Source organism: Drosophila grimshawi, unplaced genomic scaffold (genome assembly GCF_018153295.1).
Source record: "Drosophila grimshawi isolate 15287-2541.00 unplaced genomic scaffold, ASM1815329v1 contig_848, whole genome shotgun sequence".
Taxonomy (NCBI): Eukaryota; Metazoa; Arthropoda; class Insecta; order Diptera; family Drosophilidae; genus Drosophila; species Drosophila grimshawi.
In genome coordinates, this window is record NW_025063692.1 from 10,904,943 (window position 1) to 10,925,511 (window position 20,569).

At 38.8% G+C, this 20,569-nt stretch overlaps 2 protein-coding genes across 4 annotated transcripts in view; both read left to right on the forward strand.

Annotated features, from left to right (window-relative positions):
* Positions 1 to 266: 266 nt before the first annotated feature.
* LOC6565698 (clathrin heavy chain) lies at positions 267 to 10,718 on the forward strand. 2 transcript variants are annotated; one of them, XM_001992448.2, is made up of 7 exons: positions 267 to 601; positions 4,346 to 4,553; positions 4,643 to 8,944; positions 9,046 to 9,212; positions 9,352 to 9,438; positions 9,517 to 9,752; positions 10,208 to 10,718. In XM_001992448.2, the coding sequence occupies exons 1-7, from the start codon at positions 560 to 562 to the stop codon at positions 10,221 to 10,223; spliced, it is 5,058 nt and encodes a 1,685-aa protein (XP_001992484.2). In that variant the 5' UTR covers positions 267 to 559; the 3' UTR covers positions 10,224 to 10,718. The 2 variants fall into 2 exon arrangements, with proteins under 2 accessions (XP_001992484.2, XP_043072092.1); XM_043216157.1 differs by lacking the exon at positions 10,208 to 10,718 and having other exon boundaries at positions 9,517 to 9,977.
* Positions 10,719 to 15,336: 4,618 nt separating this feature from the next.
* The window catches only part of LOC6565699 (rho GTPase-activating protein 26), a 48,369-nt gene continuing 43,136 nt past the window's right edge, over positions 15,337 to 20,569 (forward strand). For both annotated transcript variants that reach the window (XM_032738609.2, XM_032738610.2), the window contains exon 1: positions 15,337 to 15,556. In XM_032738609.2, the coding sequence (XP_032594500.1) occupies positions 15,379 to 15,556 (178 nt within the window). In that variant the 5' untranslated portion in view covers positions 15,337 to 15,378. The remainder of the gene's footprint in view (positions 15,557 to 20,569) is intronic.

Genomic DNA, 20,569 nt, shown 5'->3' on the forward strand with positions numbered 1-20,569 from the left:
TAAGAGGCGGTGACGCTGTGCCGCTTACTTTTTAATAAGATCAAAAAAATACAAACAAATACTTTGCAGCGCAATTTAATGCATTCATTAAACATTTTTCTTTTTTTTTCTCTCCTTTGCGCAGTTTTTTTGGTGTCTCTCTTCACAAAGCAAACGCAAAACGAAATTGCTTCAAATCTAAACCGAGACGAAGCAGCAACAACTAAAGAAAACAAACAGAAAAAAAAAACAACGAACGATCACGATTAAAAGAAAAGCAGATCAAGCAACTAGCATACAAAAAAAGAAAAAATATCCAACAACAACTACAACAAAAGTCAACGTCTTTCAACGTTGACACGCAGACAACAACAGCAGTATTCGTATTCTCTCCCATATTTTTTTTACCCATGTATAATAACGATCTACAATAACAAAAGTGCGTGTGTAATCTCTCCAAAAATCAACTACAACAATAAGAAGAAGAGCGTAGTCAAGCAGAACTCTTTAACAGGAGCAGCAGCAACAACAATAACAAGCCGCAACTTCCAGCAGAGAGCTAAAATAGCAGTCAGTGAAGATGACGCAACCGCTTCCTATTCGCTTTCAAGAGCATTTACAGGTGAGTTCAATTTGTACTACTACTACTACTACTTCTACTATAGAGAGAGAGAGAGTATTTGTTTGCCTATCTAATTTGAGTAACGGGTCGAGTAAGATTCCGTTTGCATTGTGCATATGTGTGTATGCGTGTATAAAACCACTTGTTGACCCCCCCGCCACTCACCATATGCCATTGGATTCTTATAAGAATCGCTGCACCGTGGTTAAATTTGCCATGTCAAACATTAAACATGACAATCAAATTGTGTTTTGGACAAAATCGAGTAGCAAAATTCAACACCGTTAAATGTTGCTAACAAAACTAGTCAAAACGTTTGACCATTTTTCTGGCTTACGAAATATTGCCAATGAGTCACTCACACAAGCCGGTAGACGCCTCTGCCTCTGCGCCTGCCTGCTGTCAATATTGGTGCTTCTCTCACGCTCTCATAGTTTATCGCCATTTCGTTGAGCTGGTGAATGTTGCTGATAAACTCGTCCATGGCAAGTATTCGAAACAGTTGTCGAAATGGCAACAGTTACTCCAATTAGAAGACTTGTCTCTCTTTCCTTCTCACTCGCTTGTTTCGCTTTATTTTTATCTATTGTGTGATTGCTGTTGTTTTGTAGTTGCTGTGCAGATGCAAGCCAAATCCAACAGTTATTAATAAAAGTACTCATACATGCATATTGTACATATGTATGCATAAGAAGAAGAATCAGCACGCACCCCCCGCTAGCGGTGACAAATGCCGGCTCAGCACGGCTCACACACACACATTCCCATACATCTACACACACACCTGCATACGTTAGTGGTATTAGTGTGTATTGTTAAACCGGTTTCTCTGTAATTACGAGCAGCGAGTTTTTTCTTTCCGTTTCTCTTACACACACTCGGTGCATTGTAGATTTTTGGTTTTTAAGTTTCATAATTGTCATTGCCGTCATTTCAGATGCTTTTTTACATATTCTGCAAGTGGGAGTTCATTGCCTGCCTGCCAGCAACAATAGCAACATGTTAAGTTTTTTCTTCCTCTCCTACTCCCGCTCTTGCTGAGCTGTGGTGAAAAAATCAGAAACGTCATGCATACAGACACCACATGAACAGATCGCATGTGTTCAGCAAATTCACCACAGTTTTTAGTATGTTGTAACTTAAGCTTAACATCGCTTGCTGCTGTTGTTGTTACTGTTGTCGTCGTCGTTTTGATTGAATAATATGCCCTTTACCAATATGAATAGACAAACAAACAGAGGGTATCATGAAACTGTCCAAATATATATATAGATGGAAATTACAGTGTATACATTTACTAATTTATTTACTTTTTTCATTAAGCCAAGAAGAAGAATCGAAAATAATGCGTTTGAATATCAATTGACAAGTTGAAATCTTTTCTTATGGTCTTCTTGAGAAGTGATTTTATACTTTCATAAATACTGAGACACCCTACTCCAAATCGTGGTCGGTCGCCTGCTCGCAGCCCAAGTGCTAAGCAAGGCGTGTAGACTAAATTTGATTATGGAGCACGCACTGTGTAGCGTCTTTTATTAGTATGTGTGTGTGTGTGTGTGAATGTGTGTGTGAGTCGTCTCTGACAGCAAGTGCGAAACGACAATGTGTTAATTTGCAATTGACATAAATAAATAACGTGAAAACGCAACGAAAAGTGTCGAAACAGAAAATCATTGTTGCAACCAATTGTTGTTGCTGTTGTTGTAGTTGCTGTTGTTGTAGTTGCTGTTGTTGTTGTTGTTGTCACATTTGATTTGATGTTGCTTCCAGTGTTTTGTTTAGCTTTTCCCTGAACGCATTCTAAGTTTGCATTGTGCTGAATGTTTATTCATTCCTTAAATTGCATTTGTAGCCTGATACAAATATAAACATCAAATATTATAATAATAAAAAAAAACTCCAATAAATGTGCACATATTCAGTTACATATTTTATTATGTATATATGCATGCGTACATACATATACACATACATACATACATATATATTAACGCCCCCCACTTTGTTTCTTTCTGTGTAACTTTATTAAAGTTCATATATATAAATGATGTATACACATGTGTTTATGTATGTATGAATGTACATAGGCATATGTTCAATTTGATTCTTATTGGAATATTTAAAATTCATTTGCTTGTGCGCCTTTATCTGACAACTGCAAATCTATAATTGATGATTCAGCGAGCAGCTAATTTTTTATTGAGGTTAGACTATAAAAAACACATTACTAATTGTTGTGTGAATGCATAATAGACATGCATAGCTAAATATGTATTGTAAGTATATATGTATGTTTGTATATTTGTATGTTTGTGTGTTTGATTGCTCCTATCACAAAAATGTATTTGAGAATGTGTCCGACAATTGATAAATGCTGTTGCTTCTTTCATAAATATTAAATCTTTATTTTCATTATTTTTCGAACATGTTTTTGGTGTGTATTTTTATGGGGTGTGTACATGCGTACCAGTCACCACACTAAAGCTTCACTCCATCACCAAGCAATAAACAACAACAAATACAATTGTTGAACTGATAAGTAATATTTTTATTTTTGTTTATCATCAACAAAGCAGCCCTCTGATACATGCAAACATTGTTGGTCCAATACTTTCAAAGCTCAAAATATGATCAAGTGAACCTTAACAATAATTTCAAGTAATTTAAAGTTAATTAAGTTATTATCGAAAACTTTTCATCAATTGTTATCCAAATCGGAGAGCAACTTATGCTTTGCTGCATATGTTAGAAAGAGAGAGAAAATAGCTACTGTATTAACTGTATTATCAATTGTTGTTGTTTAACAATCAAAATTAAATTAAATTGCAGCACGCCATTTTGGTTGATGCTTACGTATATCTATACACACACACACACACACACATATATACACACAGATGTATCAAGACAAATGCTTTCTTCATGTTTTCTCTTTGTTTCATTATTCTTTGTTCAAGTGCATTGCATTTGTAGTACAAATACAATTATACTCGCACACACACACACAAACACATTCACACATTGCTGCTATGTTATTCATTCTTATGGCAGACGCCAAAAATTAAAATTTGGCTTGATCAATTTACTCGTTCTTCAAAACAGACGAAAGAGCGAAAGAAAGAAGAAGGCACGAGTGCATTATGAGTACAAGTGAAAGAGAGAGAGAGAGAGAGTACTTAATCGATTGCAAAACCTTGAACTTTCTGAGTCTATTTAGCATAAGTTTGTTTTTGATCAGACGATCAGCTTTTGGATTGAGTGGGGTGGGGTGAGGTGGGGTGGAGTGGGTGGGTGTCGTAAAGGGTTCTTGTTGTGTTTGACTACTGCGTCTTATATTTTTGCTGATTTCGTTGTCAGATTTTGCATTTGTTTTTGTTTCTTTTTTTTCAGAGGGTGGAATCGTTTATGGGAGATGATGATTACTGATAACGATCAGCAAACTGATCGTTTGCGGGTTCAGGTTCAGTACGTCTAGACGTAACCGTGAAACGTGACTATATATATATATAGATTATATATACATGCATATGTCGATAGACTCAGTTTCTGATTTTTGAGGTTATTTCTGGGTCGACAACCGAGTTTTTGTAATTTTTTTAAATTAATCATTTAATTGAGTTGTGAGCTTATTGACTGTAATTGTCATTATATTCGACGAGTCTAAGATAACCGTTCTATATATATATTACAATTTGATTTGCTTGTACTCATGTTTGTCCTTGCCTCTTGCACATATCCTTGCAGCTCACAAATGTCGGCATCAATCCGAATTCGTTCTCCTTCAGCACGCTCACCATGGAGTCGGACAAGTTCATCTGTGTGCGCGAGAAGACCAATGATACCGCCCAGGTGGTCATCATCGATATGAACGATTCGGCAAATCCGACGCGACGTCCCATATCGGCGGACTCGGCCATTATGAATCCGGCCAGCAAGGTGATTGCGCTTAAAGGTATGCAATCAGTACAATATCCTCTACACATATATATATGTCAAATTATATATATTTATTTTGAATAATTTGATATTTTGATTGTTTAGCGCAAAAGACGCTGCAGATCTTCAACATTGAGATGAAATCAAAAATGAAGGCGCACACGATGAGCGAGGATGTGGTATTCTGGAAATGGATATCGCTCAATACACTGGCCCTGGTCACCGAGACGAGCGTATTCCATTGGTCCATGGAGGGTGATTCGATGCCACAGAAAATGTTCGATAGACATTCCTCGCTCAACGGCTGTCAGATAATCAATTATCGCTGCAATGCATCCCAACAATGGCTCCTCCTTGTTGGCATCTCAGCGCTTCCGAGCCGTGTCGCTGGCGCCATGCAACTGTATTCGGTTGAGCGTAAGGTGTCCCAGGCAATTGAGGGCCATGCGGCCAGTTTTGCCACATTCAAAATCGAGGGCAACAAGGAGCCGACAACGCTATTCTGTTTCGCTGTACGCACCGCAACCGGTGGCAAGCTGCACATCATTGAGGTGGGCACACCGCCCAATGGCAATCAGCCGTTCCCGAAGAAGGCCGTCGATGTATTCTTTCCGCCCGAGGCACAAAATGATTTTCCGGTTGCCATGCAGGTTTCCGCCAAATATGATACCATCTATTTGATAACCAAATATGGATATATCCATTTGTACGACATGGAAACGGCCACGTGCATCTACATGAATCGCATATCGGCCGATACGATTTTTGTGACCGCACCGCACGAGGCCAGCGGCGGCATTATTGGCGTCAATCGCAAGGGACAAGTACTGTCCGTTACCGTCGATGAGGAGCAAATTATACCCTATATCAATACAGTGCTCCAGAATGCCGATCTCGCTTTACGCATGGCTGTACGCAACAATTTGGCCGGCGCCGAGGATCTATTTGTGCGTAAATTCAATAAACTCTTCACCGCCGGCCAATATGCCGAGGCGGCCAAGGTTGCCGCACTGGCACCGAAGGCCATACTTCGTACACCGCAAACGATTCAACGTTTCCAACAGGTTCAGACACCGGCTGGCACAACAACGCCGCCCCTATTGCAATACTTTGGCATACTGCTCGATCAGGGCAAGCTGAACAAGTTTGAATCACTCGAATTGTGCCGACCCGTGCTGGTGCAGGGCAAGAAACAGCTGTGCGAGAAATGGCTGAAGGAGGAGAAGCTCGAGTGCAGCGAGGAGCTGGGCGATCTTGTTAAGACTTCGGATCTAACCCTCGCCCTGTCCATCTATCTGCGCGCCAATGTGCCCAACAAGGTGATCCAATGCTTTGCCGAAACGGGCCAATTCCAAAAGATTGTGCTCTATGCAAAGAAAGTGAATTATACACCCGACTATATCTTTCTGTTGCGTTCGGTGATGCGCAGCAATCCGGAGCAGGGCGCTGGCTTTGCATCGATGCTGGTTGCCGAGGAGGAACCGCTGGCGGATATCAATCAAATCGTTGACATTTTCATGGAACACTCAATGGTGCAGCAGTGCACAGCCTTTCTGCTCGATGCCCTCAAGCACAATCGGCCAACGGAGGGTGCGTTGCAGACACGTCTGCTCGAAATGAATCTGTTGTCGGCACCCCAAGTGGCCGATGCCATATTGGGCAATGCAATGTTCACCCACTATGATCGCGCCCACATCGCCCAGCTGTGCGAGAAGGCTGGCCTATTGCAGCGCGCATTGGAGCACTATACGGATCTGTATGACATTAAGCGGGCCGTTGTACACACCCATATGCTGAACGCCGAATGGCTGGTCAGTTTCTTTGGCACACTCTCTGTGGAGGATTCGCTGGAGTGTTTGAAGGCGATGCTAACCGCTAATTTGCGACAAAATCTACAGATCTGTGTGCAGATCGCAACGAAATATCATGAACAGTTGACCACCAAGGCACTAATCGATCTATTCGAGAGTTTCAAGAGCTACGACGGTCTGTTCTATTTCTTGAGCAGCATTGTCAACTTCTCACAGGATCCGGAGGTGCATTTCAAATATATACAGGCGGCGTGCAAAACCAATCAGATCAAGGAAGTGGAGCGCATCTGTCGCGAATCCAATTGCTATAGTCCCGAACGTGTCAAGAACTTTTTGAAGGAGGCCAAATTGACGGATCAGCTGCCGCTGATCATTGTCTGTGATCGTTTCGATTTTGTGCACGATCTCGTCCTATATCTGTATCGCAACAATTTGCAAAAATATATTGAGATCTATGTGCAGAAAGTGAATCCATCCCGTTTGCCCGTGGTTGTTGGCGGTCTGCTCGATGTCGATTGCAGCGAGGACATTATCAAGAACCTCATATTGGTTGTCAAGGGTCAATTCTCAACGGACGAGCTCGTCGAGGAGGTGGAGAAACGTAATCGTTTGAAACTATTGCTACCATGGCTCGAGTCACGCGTCCACGAGGGCTGCGTTGAGCCGGCGACCCACAATGCCTTGGCCAAGATCTACATCGATTCCAATAACAATCCGGAGCGCTTCCTCAAAGAGAATCAATATTATGATAGTCGCGTCGTTGGTCGCTACTGTGAGAAGCGTGATCCCCACCTGGCCTGTGTCGCCTACGAGCGGGGCCAATGCGATCGGGAACTGATTGCCGTCTGCAACGAGAATTCGCTGTTCAAGAGCGAGGCACGCTATTTGGTTGGACGACGCGATGCCGAACTGTGGGCCGAGGTGCTGTCGGAGGCCAATCCGTATAAGCGTCAACTGATCGATCAGGTGGTGCAGACGGCACTGTCCGAGACACAGGATCCGGATGATATCTCTGTGACGGTCAAGGCATTCATGACCGCCGATTTGCCCAACGAACTGATTGAGCTGCTTGAGAAAATCATACTCGACTCGTCCGTGTTCAGTGATCATCGCAATCTACAGAATCTATTGATATTGACGGCGATCAAAGCGGATCGTACACGTGTCATGGACTACATCAATCGACTGGACAACTATGATGCACCTGATATTGCCAACATTGCGATCAGTAATCAATTGTACGAGGAGGCATTCGCCATATTCAAAAAGTTCGATGTGAACACCTCGGCGATTCAGGTGCTGATCGATCAGGTCAACAATTTGGAGCGTGCCAATGAGTTTGCCGAACGTTGCAATGAGCCGGCTGTATGGTCTCAATTGGCCAAGGCACAATTGCAACAGGGACTCGTCAAGGAGGCAATCGATTCGTATATCAAAGCGGATGATCCCAGCGCCTATATGGATGTCGTTGATGTTGCCAGCAAAGTGGAATCATGGGATGATCTTGTCCGCTATCTGCAAATGGCACGCAAGAAGGCACGTGAATCGTACATTGAAAGCGAATTGATCTATGCCTATGCACGAACCGGACGACTCGCCGATCTCGAGGAGTTCATCTCCGGTCCGAATCATGCGGATATCCAAAAGATTGGCGATCGCTGCTTCACCGATGGCATGTACGATGCCGCCAAATTGCTCTACAATAATGTTAGCAACTTTGCACGCTTGGCCATTACGCTGGTGTATCTGAAGGAGTTCCAGGGCGCTGTCGATTCGGCACGGAAAGCAAATTCGACGCGCACCTGGAAGGAGGTCTGCTTCGCCTGTGTGGATGCCGAAGAGTTTCGTTTGGCACAAATGTGCGGCCTGCACATAGTTGTCCATGCCGATGAGCTGGAGGATTTGATAAACTATTACCAGAATCGTGGTTATTTTGATGAGTTGATTGCACTGCTGGAATCGGCACTCGGCTTGGAGCGTGCCCACATGGGCATGTTCAGTGAATTGGCAATACTCTATTCCAAGTTTAAGCCATCAAAGATGCGTGAACATTTGGAGCTGTTCTGGTCGCGTGTCAATATACCGAAAGTGTTGCGTGCCGCCGAATCGGCGCATCTATGGTCGGAGCTGGTCTTCCTCTATGATAAATATGAGGAATATGATAATGCTGTGCTGGCGATGATGGCCCATCCGACAGAGGCGTGGCGTGAGGGCCACTTCAAGGACATCATCACCAAGGTGGCCAACATTGAGCTCTACTACAAGGCAATCGAATTCTATTTGGACTTTAAGCCGCTGCTGCTGAACGATATGCTGCTCGTCCTTGCACCGCGCATGGATCACACACGGGCCGTCAGCTATTTCTCGAAGACGGGCTATCTGCCGCTGGTTAAACCATATCTGCGCTCCGTACAATCGCTGAACAACAAGGCCATCAACGAGGCGCTCAATGGCCTCCTGATCGATGAGGAGGATTACCAGGGATTGCGCAATTCGATTGATGGTTTCGATAACTTTGATACCATTGCGCTGGCACAGAAGCTCGAGAAGCACGAGCTCACCGAATTCCGTCGCATTGCAGCCTATCTCTACAAGGGTAAGCACAACATGTCACATGCCACATGCAACATGCAACATGCCACATGCAACCTGCAAAATTTTGATTGATTTTGAACATTTTGTCAACTCTTTGGCCAGGCAACAATCGCTGGAAACAGAGCGTTGAGCTGTGCAAAAAGGACAAGCTGTACAAGGATGCTATGGAGTATGCCGCCGAATCTGGCAAGCAGGAGATTGCCGAGGAGCTGTTGGGCTGGTTCCTGGAGCGCAACGCACACGATTGCTTTGCGGCATGTCTATATCAGGTGCGTTGTGGCGACTCTCGACAAAAATAATAATAATGCTGCAGCTGCTGCTTCATAAAATGAATCCTTTTGATTCCTTGAACTAGTTTATGACTTCTATATTTATTTTTTGCATTTTACCGATTGTTTTGTTTTGCAGTGCTACGATTTGCTGCGTCCGGATGTCATCCTGGAACTGGCATGGAAACACAAAATCATGGACTTTGCCATGCCCTACTTGATACAGGTAATTACCAACTGATATACATATATATATATATATATATGTATATATATCTTATATATATATTTGTATTTTGACTAGGTGCTGCGCGAATACACCACCAAGGTGGATAAACTGGAGCTGAATGAGGCGCAGCGCGAGAAGGAGGATGATACTACGGAGCATAAAAACATCATACAGATGGAGCCACAGTTGATGATAACAGCTGGACCAGCTATGGGCGGCATACCACCACAATATGCCCCCAATTATCCACCTGGCGCTGCGGCAGCAGCAGCAGCAGCAGCGGCCGGTCGCAACATGGGCTATCCGTATATGTAGGCATTGCATTGCATACAACAACAACAATCACAACAACAACAACAACAACAAGAATCACAACACCAACAACATCAGAAGTAGTAGCAGCAGTAGCAGCGACAACAACAACAACAACAACAACAACAAACAACAAAATGCCCAACACAACATTTTTGCATGAGCGCCAAAAAAAAAAAAACAAAAAACGACCAATACAAACTACAATAAAAGCAAGAACAACAAAAACAACACCTAAACAACAAAAACAACACTCGTAGTGAAATATCAAAATATTTCTTCCATTGTTTTTTTTTTGTTGTTCGTAATGTTCAGTAATTTGACAGAAACAATAATGCGGTTAGTTTTGCGTGCTTTTCGTATTTTATTTAATTATTATTATTATGCACATGCACACAAGCAAGCTATCTCTTTCTAATACATGCCTTTTCTCTTTCTCTGCCGAACACAACAGGTACAAAAACAACTAAGCGAATGCCCACAAATAGCTCGAACTACAACAACAACAACAACAACTCATATAGAGCAACAACAACAAAAACAAGAAGAAGAGGAAGAAGAACAACAATATAATAACCGTAAAATAAAAATGAAATAAACAGAACAAAGAAACTTTTACGCTAACAGAAAGAAAACAAACGAAGAAGAAGAGGAAGAAGAGGAAAAAAGAGAAAGAAAGAAAGAAGAAGATAGTGTTCAGCGAAAAATGGTCGTAGTTTATTATTATAATTAAAATTATTACAGTTTAAGCATACAAATCAAACAAAAGAAATCATTGAAAAAAACACACACACAAAACAACACACACCCACAACAACAACCACACATACACACGTATAAATATATAAATATATATAAATAATGCAAATATAAATACGAATTAAATAAATACAATTTATTAATTAATTATTAATAAATAACAAGACCGAAGGATTATATACACGTAACAATCCATAAAACAACAACTGAAGGAAACTTTAAAAATTAAATTACAAATAAATAATGCATACAGCAGGCACAGTTAATGTTTCAAATTGTATTTAATTAAATACGCAAATTTGGCAGCAGCGAAAGGAAGACGAAGAGAGAGTTAGGAGAGGAGAGGAGACGGAGAGAGAGAGAGGGAGAGATCCATGCGAATTCACCTTCGTTAAATTCACCATCGTGTTGTATGCGCTTGCTTAGTTTTTGCCAGTTTGCCAACTCTCACCACTCACATAACACACACACAAACACACCCGCACACACACAAACACACACACACACACCAATTATTACGGCTGAGAGAAAAAAATTAATGAAATTGTAATTGTTTGTATAAAAAAGAAGAAAATGAAAAAAAAAAAACGAAAAACTCACGAAACATTCTACTACTTAAAGAAGTAAAGATTTTAACTTAAAGCAAATTATATTAAATTTATGTGAAGAAATCTAAAAAATAATAAGCGAAAAATGATAAACAAATTTAAAAAAAAGAAAAGAAAACAAACAACAAAAAAACAAACGAAAAAACCATTAACGTAGCACGTTAAAAAATAATTTAAAAGTACATTATATATAAAATATAAATGCAACGTTAACAGATAATTTTAAATTTAGACATTTTTTGCGTTCCACAAACACGATCCACGATCCACACACAAACAAACAAGCAAACTAGTAAACTTTCCAATTCGCATAACGAATCAACCAGAAACATATTGAAGTGAAATTCAATTCAATTCGAACTATTATATGCTAACGGTATATAATCATATATAGAAAATATTCAAAACATGCCACTGCAAGCATATATGTGTATCATTTATGTGTATGTATCTTATTATTTAAACATATACATATATATATATATATATGTATATTTTGCCGATTACAATGCGAGCGCCTCACTCAAAAGGAGGTCCCAAGGCATACGTTTATATATTTATTACCTTGTATTTCTAACTGAATAACTCATAATAATTATATGATTTAAATCAAAACATAAAGCGTATCACTATATTATTTTTTTTTTGTTTATCCGAAATTATACATACTTAAATCTAAATACAATATTTTTCCATCTTATTATTATTATTTTTTTGTATGTTTGCATGTTGAATGTATGTCTTCATTTTGCTATCGTTGAGGAGCGATGTAATGATTATATGAATAAATAAATATATACCGATCATTATTGTACTATTATGATTATTATTATTATTATTATTATTATTATTATTATTGTCTATTAATATTATTTTGTGTAATTGCTATTATTATATACATATTGAAAATATACAAAATATAAATTACATTTAAAGCTCGAATTATTTACTAATATATTTAAAAATATTCGATGAAAGGGTGGGAAGAGCGCATCACTTGGATTCAAAGACATTCGATAACAGTCCCAATTTGAACACTAGTAACGAGTTCGTCGAGTGAGTAAAAACCCGTTGCTGAGCAAACTGACTCGAGCGCCATCTGGCGGCGATTACAAAAATCAAGTCATGCTCACCAAAGGAATGTGAACGCAAGGTGAGCGCTGTTCACGTATGAGTACATAGCGTATGTCGATAATTCTCCAAAGCAACATGTCTGAAAATCGTCTGTTAGGTAAACAGACTCTCTCAAGTCTCATCGGATTGAATTTATTTAACTATGGCTTAGCTTTTAAGAATGCCATTGACTATAATGACGTTGCAGACCACAATTTGTATGCAGTGAAACCACAAAACGACGCATTACGACAAATAACAGCAGACTAGCAACGCAACAGAATAATTACAGGAGAGTAACAGATATGAACGTGACGTCACACATGCACATCAACTGTTTAAGTTGTTCGTTGAATTATAAAATATCTGTATGAAAGTCAAATTGTATTATTATTACGTTGGTTTATGCTTTTGGGAAGCGATTCAAAGTGTATTTTGCTAATAAGGCTAAATGTATTTTTAAATGCTGTTAAGCGCGCTTTTTAAAATAATCGTACGTGACGTCACATACCCATATTTATATGCTCTCAGAGCACGAGACGAACGGCTTGGCGCATGGCGATATCTTTGACTACATTGACGTGTGATGTTATTTTTTTTGTTTTTTCGGCTTGTGTCTTGTTGGATTTTTGCCGTGAACGGACTACGACGTCGCGCGACCGACGGCTAACAATTGCATTTTGTTGTGTTTTTTTTTTCGTGTGTGCCGCGGTGTTGCGTTCAAAGAAATACGCGTATTTTACTTGATCGCGCGTATCAAAATGGCAGCAGCAGCCGCCGCAGTAGCCGCCGCAGCTGAAATTATGCAATGAAGTGTGTAATTTTGTTGTTTCAATTCTCTCCATCTTTATATTTATTTTCTTATTTTTTTTGCATTTTTTCTCCTGTTTTTTTTTTTGTTGAAGTAGACATGTGGGAAAAATAAAGTTCATGTCGCACTTTTCGACTGAGCGTGTGTGCTTGCATGTGTGTGAGTGTGTGTGTGCAAATTTGCAGAACGAAGAAAAAAAAACAAAACGGAGCCTAAATCATAATAAAATATATAAATATAAACAACGCAAATATGCAGTGCAGTTTTAGCTGTACACTCTGTACGTGTGTATGTGTGTGTGTGTATTTTAGTGTAAGTGTGTAATGTGTATGTGCCGAACTGAACGCGCCTTTATAGTTGATGTCGCGCAACCAGTTTTTTTTACGTACATATTCAACAAGTTTCTGCTAAAAACGACGGCGAATGCATGCATGTGTGTGTGTATTTATATATATAGATATATATTTGTGTGTGCCTCAGTATTTTGTGTGTGTGTGTGTGTGTGCATTTGTAGCTGAGCGAAATTTGATTTTTAGCAAAATGAAATTAGTTGCAGCAAACGGAAACCAAAAAGTAACTGCAAACCAAAGTCAAATTGCAAGCAGCCGCAATAGCAAAAACTACAACAACAACAACGCCAACAGCAGCAGCAGCATCAGCAAAAACAACATTGAAAGCAGGGCAGCAACAGCGGCAAATGAATTTCGCTGTAAATATTTGCGTTTATGCAGTAGCTGACAGCAAGAACTATGACCTTTCAATTCTTTTACGAGTTTTTTTGAATCGAAGTTAATTAACGCATGAAATGTACAATAATTTAGCAACAAAAAAAATCGGACAAATTTCAAATTCATATATCAAAATCATACTGTTAGCGAACACTGTCGAGTTATCATGATTGCGTGCAATGCACAAACGTACTTGTTTATGCCTTGACTTTTTCGGCAGCTGCTGCAGCATCAGTGCGTGTGTGCGACTGAGTGAGCAAGTGAATGCACGAGCCAGCGCACTCTCTCGCTCTTGCGCTGTTACTGCTGCTGCTAATGCTGCTGTGACTGTTTGTTGTTTTTGCTGCTGCTGCTGCTGCTGCTGCACTCACTCCTCAATATTCAGAATATGCATTTGAAAAAAAAGTTAGTACTACAGTAATCTTATATACATATACAGCTTGCTTTTGCGTGTGCGTGTGCGCACATGTGTGTGTGTGTGTTTTTTTTTGTCTTCGCTTTGCCTGCTTTTTAATGTGTGTTTGTTCGGTTTATTATGAATAAGAATTAAAGACTGCAGCCCCGTTTATTAATGTTATTTGTCAGCCATTGTAATTGTTTACACAGTACATAATTAATTATCTACACGCATATGTGAGCTTGTAAATCTGTTTTTAAATCCATGTGTCCTTTTTTTTTTTTAATATGTCTCTCTTAACCGTGTTTTTCATAATACTCATTTCGTTTTGGCTGTGCGATTATAAAAAGAAAAAATAATAATAATAATAATAGGGAGAAATGTTATTATTTGTGATCATCTTGTTTTTTATGTTTTTATTGTCTCACATATGTATGTACACATAATATTTGTTTATGTTTTGCATTTTTCGTGTGTGCATTAATTGAAATTCCCTTTTGTTTTTGCAGTGCCGCATTTGGTTTTGTTTTTTTTTTTTGCATTTGTTTTGTTTGACAAAAAGTGCTCAAAGAAAGTGTCATCACACAACTAAAAATAATATAAAAAAATAAAAATAAATGAAAAATAATTACACATAACAAAAGAGAAACACAATAAATTGTGCAACTAAATAAATATAATAAAATATATATTTTGTTTGATCATTTTGTTTTGCCTAAAATTATGAAGCAGACGCAACACAAAAATAATAATTACAATAATAATAACAATATTAATAATATTAATTTCAACACCAATACAACTACTAATGAGCCGCAGACAGCAAATACTAATAAAAAGAAATATTACAACAACAATTATAACGCAACAGCTAATAACAAACAACAACAGCAGCAAAGCTACAACGAATCGGCGACAACAGCAACAACATCTGCCGCAACAACAACAGCAGCAGCAGCAGCATCAACATCATCATCATCAGCCACAGCTGCAGCAAAAGGCAAATTAAAAAACAAACACATTTACTTTGTGCGTCGTCGCTTTCGGCGGAACAATTCGAACGCCTCCCAAATCAATATCAACAGCAACATCAACATCAACAATAAGATTAAGCATAAAACAAATTTCAGCAGCACAGCAACAGCAACAACGCCGGCAGCAGCAGCAGCAGCAGCAGCCGCAGCAGCATCAAAAACAAAAACAAGAAAAATGGGCGGCGGCAAAGATATTCGCCGCGGCCTGGAGCCATTAGAATTTGAGGAATGCATCGTCGATAGTCCCGAATTTCGTGACAATTTAAATCGTCACGAGAAGGAATTGGATCACACTAGTCAGCAGATCAAGCGCATTATCAAAGAGGTTAAAGATCTAATGAGTGCCGCAAAAGGTGAGTACGAAACACAAAAGCAAATGTTAATTTTACTCACTCTCTCTCACTCGCCCCCTCTCTCTCTCTCTAACACACTCTGTGTGTGTGTGTGTGTGTGTGTGTGTGTGTGTGTGTGTGCTTCTGCTTCTCTGTTAGTCAAGCGGACGCACGCTCTTTCGTGCATGAGATCGTGCTCGTTCACCCTCTCTCTCTCTCTCTCTTTATCACTCTATATATATATATATGTGTGTGTGTGTGTGTATGCCTGTCAAGGTCAACCAGTAGCACAAATAAACCCAACAAATACAATACACGAGCAACAATTCCTGAGTAGTTAGTTAGAAAGAGAGACACAGAGAGAGGGAGAGCGTACGTAGCCTTAATTTCAACATACACCTTTTAACGGCAACAACAACATTCATACACACATACATACATACATACATACATACATACGTACACCCGTTCTTCTTCTTGCTCTGCTGCCTATTGCTGTTATTGTTGTTCGTTTGTGCTGCTCGTTGTCACTAAGTACAGCAACAACAACAATCGCATGCAATTACATTAAATACACAGTATATAATATATACACAGTATTTATAAAGTATTAGTCGAGAACATATTGCATGTTTATTGTTTGTTGCTGCTGCTGCTGCTGCTGCTGCTGCTGCTGCTGCTGCTGCTGCTGCTACTGCCACTGGCACTGCAGCAGCAATACAAACGAAATACAAATAGTAATGCAACAGGTGCAGGCACCTTGTTTATTTTTTTTACAAACATGCATACATATATTTCTAGTATGTATGCATATAAGTATGTATGTATGTATGTACATACTTAACTAAATACACAGCAAAAAATATGGGGTAATTAAAGTCATTTGTTCTTGATTTTTGGCAAAGATTTTGTGCTACAATTTTATTGCAGCAAGCATACAACTAATAATATGAGGTAGAGAGAGAGAGAGAGAGAGCAAGAGAGTGATTTGCTTGATTTTTGGTTAATTGAACTCGAATTTTGCTAGTAAACTAACAAATGGTAAACTAAACACTATCGATAAAATATAAGTTTCTTCAAAGGGGGGCTAAAGTTCGGACACACCTAGTGGTAGACAGACCCAGATCCCATATCTCTATAGTTTTATATAAAATATCACCTCAATGATTTGAGTCCAACAAATCGATGTTGCCCTTGACGTTGATAACTGAAATTGATACTATTCTAACTAAAAAGAAGTCTTTATTATTTTTAAGTTTTATTTTGTGCACAAAATGCCTCATTATCAGAAATCGGAAGATGGTGTTCCGAAATTACTCGCTGAGTATCTTTTATTACTTATTTTGTAATATTTCTAGTGGTAATTGGAGTATATCAGTGTAGTTACTGCAACTTTGTCGAGGCGATGTCTCCTCATAGTGAATATTGTGTTTATTTACTAATTGATAGTCGCTTAAGTTGGCGAGAGTGAAACGAAATTTACTCTTTCTCTCTCTTTTTAGCTTCTCTCACAATTTAGAGAAACGAAAGTTGCTATATGACAGCAAAAGCTAAATTATTTCCAATATATATATTATATATAAATACATTCTCTATTAGGTATTATTAGAATGAATTTGCTAATTGTGATCAGCTTTACGTAAAACCTACTTAGACCCATGGATCACGCTAAGCTGCCTTTTAAGGCCCATATATTGAGCAGTAGGTATTAATACTATATATAGTGACGTGTCTGCTCAAATTTCATTCTGACTGACTCTGAGTGAGTTTATATAAATATGGAGATCTTCATCTGAAATTTAAAACAAAGAAAACCCATACCATTTTAGTCCTTTTTATAACTGTTGCTGATTTCTTGTTAAATCACGGTTCTCATATAAACGCACAGGCATACATATATACAAGTGTGTATGTATATATATATGTATATATATATATATATATATATATATATATTCAGTGATTCACAAGTTAATTTATGGCCCACTGAACACACCCAAGTCAAGTTCAAGTTGATTAACATGGTTCAGTTTCACAAACAAACATGTAAATCTATGTGTATCGATAGTCGGTGCAATCTTATCGATGACCAGAATAACTTTTGCTTACGATTGCGCGAGTGGATACGAGTACAGTTTGATCTACTACGAGTACCTTACTACTGAGTGCTTATTAAAATAAGTCATCGAATGGAATCGCATTGAATTGAATCAAATCAAATCAAATTGAATCGAAAAAGGGGGCGATAAGATCGGCCGCAGTGCGCACTTGATCATTTAGTTAACGTCAACGTCAACGTTACGTTAACCTTGGCGACATCGGCTGATTATGTAAGGTGAGGCAAAGAAGGTGGGTTGGTTGGGTGTGTGTTTGTGTGTGTTTGCTGTGTTTTGTGCCGATTTGGATTTGGATTTCAATTTCGATGTCGATGTCGATGTCGCAAAAGGCAACAGCAAGTCGCATTGTGTACAAGCCATAAATAGTCGTTGGCTCAGCTGTAATATGTAATTATACCCCTTAAGCACTACGAATGAACGCGAAAACTGTAAAATGGTTGTGCAAATTGAATAACAACGGACAAAAGCTGTGAAAAGTGCCATAAACATATATATATATACATGTATATGTATATATATTTCGATAGCTAACGTGATAACGATAACTATTGATTATCCATTTGCAGCACAATTTTTTGGAGTAGCTGCTGGAGAGCTAATAAAAAATCACTTCATTTGATATGCTGTTTTTGGTCTTTCTATGAACCTTGTCTGTACAGGGTATGTTTTAGTTGTGCCGCACTATTAATTATATTTAATATTCTCACTATCATCGATTGACAAGTCGTAGTCACTGAAGGAATGCAACTAAAGTGGTGCAAATATAATATGTACATAAATATATACAATGTACATATATGTGTATGTATGCTTATGCGTATGTACATCAGCAACTCAGACATCTGGATGCCATTGAACGCATTCACCAAAAATGTAGCGTTGTCACTGTCAAAATCAAAATCAAAATCAAAATCTCAGTCGCAAGTCCAAGTTTGAGTTAGACTCGAAAGACACTAAAAACAGCAAACTCACACTTCATTTGTGTTGTGGCCGACTCATTCAGGTTTTTATGCACCGGCTACGTACTCGTCATGTTGTCTTTGGCGTTTCGTATAGTTGCAGCTCAATTCATTAGCTTCATAAGGTTTGTCATCTCTCCAAACAGACCAGACAGACTGACACAGACACAGACCCCAGACACAGACCAGAAAGCTCAGCAAAATATGAAATTACACGTTGACAAATTGATATCGAATGCTGAATACACTTTTCACTTGTTTTAATCGTGTATAAATATAGAAACTAGGAATATTAATTGTAAATAAGATTGTTTATTGATTTCTGTTAACTGTTTACTGATTATCTTAAACATCCTTAATAAGAAACTAAACATTAACTTATCTATAAATTTCCATATCTGTTGTAGAGTAAATATATTTGGAATCGATTCCAAATCACACGAGAACAACTCGACTCGTGTTTATTTTGGTGTAGTTTTGATTTTCAATCAAAATGTTTGCTTTTTTCCTCTAGAAATCTGGGCTAGTTCGTTGATGCGCTGCGACTCTTCTTATATGGGTCAATGTGACAAATTTAATTAAAGCAACAACAGCAACAACAACCTCAACAACATTAGCAATAATAAACCGACGAGGCAGTTATATAATTAGTTATCAAAGTGCGAGGCTAGATTCAAATGCAAATGCTCAAAAAAAAAACAATAAAAAAAAATCGTTCAAAACGACCTTCAAAAACTGTTGATCTGTCCGTCCGTCCGTCCGCCTGTCTGTCTGTCTGCCTGCCTGTTTGTTTGTCTTTTGAGTGTTGTTGTTGTGTGAGATTAGGCGTGGCTGCCACTTCCAAATGCCAGTTCTCGAAAGTGTTCTACTTTATTGAGAATCGAGCTAGAACAAGTGATATTTGCATATGAATAAATAGTATTATTCTAGTTTATTGTATATTTTCTGTTATCTCATCTTCGGCTTCTTATTTGCCCCGCAGACATTTCAGTTTTAGCATTGTATATCCAAATCAGGCTTTAAAGTAGACTTAGTTGTCATGGCAGAGATAGGGCAAGCTTGATTTTCCTCCACACTTGCCACAAACAGCAGCTGCGTGCTCTGTTCGTGTCAGCGTTGGTGGCTGGCTTCCTGGTTGTTGACAGTACATTTTGGGCATGTAAAACTCTTCTTCATTATAAGAAATACATTCTGATCGACTGACAACAGTGTCAGTTGAGGACATTGGACTGTTCTGCCATTTCATATATTGTATTATGAATTGTTGCAATTTATTTATTGTTTTAAATAAATAAATAAATACAAGACAATCTGTTGAACAAACAAAAGACAGATCTGCTTTCTTTTTGCTTGTTGTTTGGCGCGATTTCCATCGATGAGCAAGTGTTGTTCTAATGCATGGATTGGTAGTGTGGTATAGGGGTAGTGGGGGGAGGATGGAGATTATTTTCGATACGGTGTTCTGCATACACAAACAGCAATTTCAATTCAAGTATGCCAAATTCTTAAAAAAGTACACACATTAAATTCCAAGCCAAAGCCCAAAAAGTTCAAAATCCAAATCCAAATCCAAGCCCAAAGCGAAACTGAAAACCCCTTAAAATATTTAATGCTGACGCTGAGCAACCCAAACCCAATATAAATGTAAACATTATTTTCAAATACATGTGTGTGTGTGTGTGTGTGTGTGTGTGTGTGTGGTTGTGTGTGTGTGTGTGTGTGTGTGTGTGGTTGTGTGTGTGTGCGATGTATATGCAAAATGTTAACGGCTTTTCAGCGCAGAGGTTTTGTGTGCATAAAATTTGATCGCCTGCTTGTTTTGAAATGCGATCAATCTTTTGGCCAGCAGCGGCCAATATTTAAGTCTGTGTGTATGCACATGTATGTATATATCTAAATATATATATATATATATGTGTGTGTGTGTGTGTGTGTATCCGGCGTGCTTGTGGAGCTGA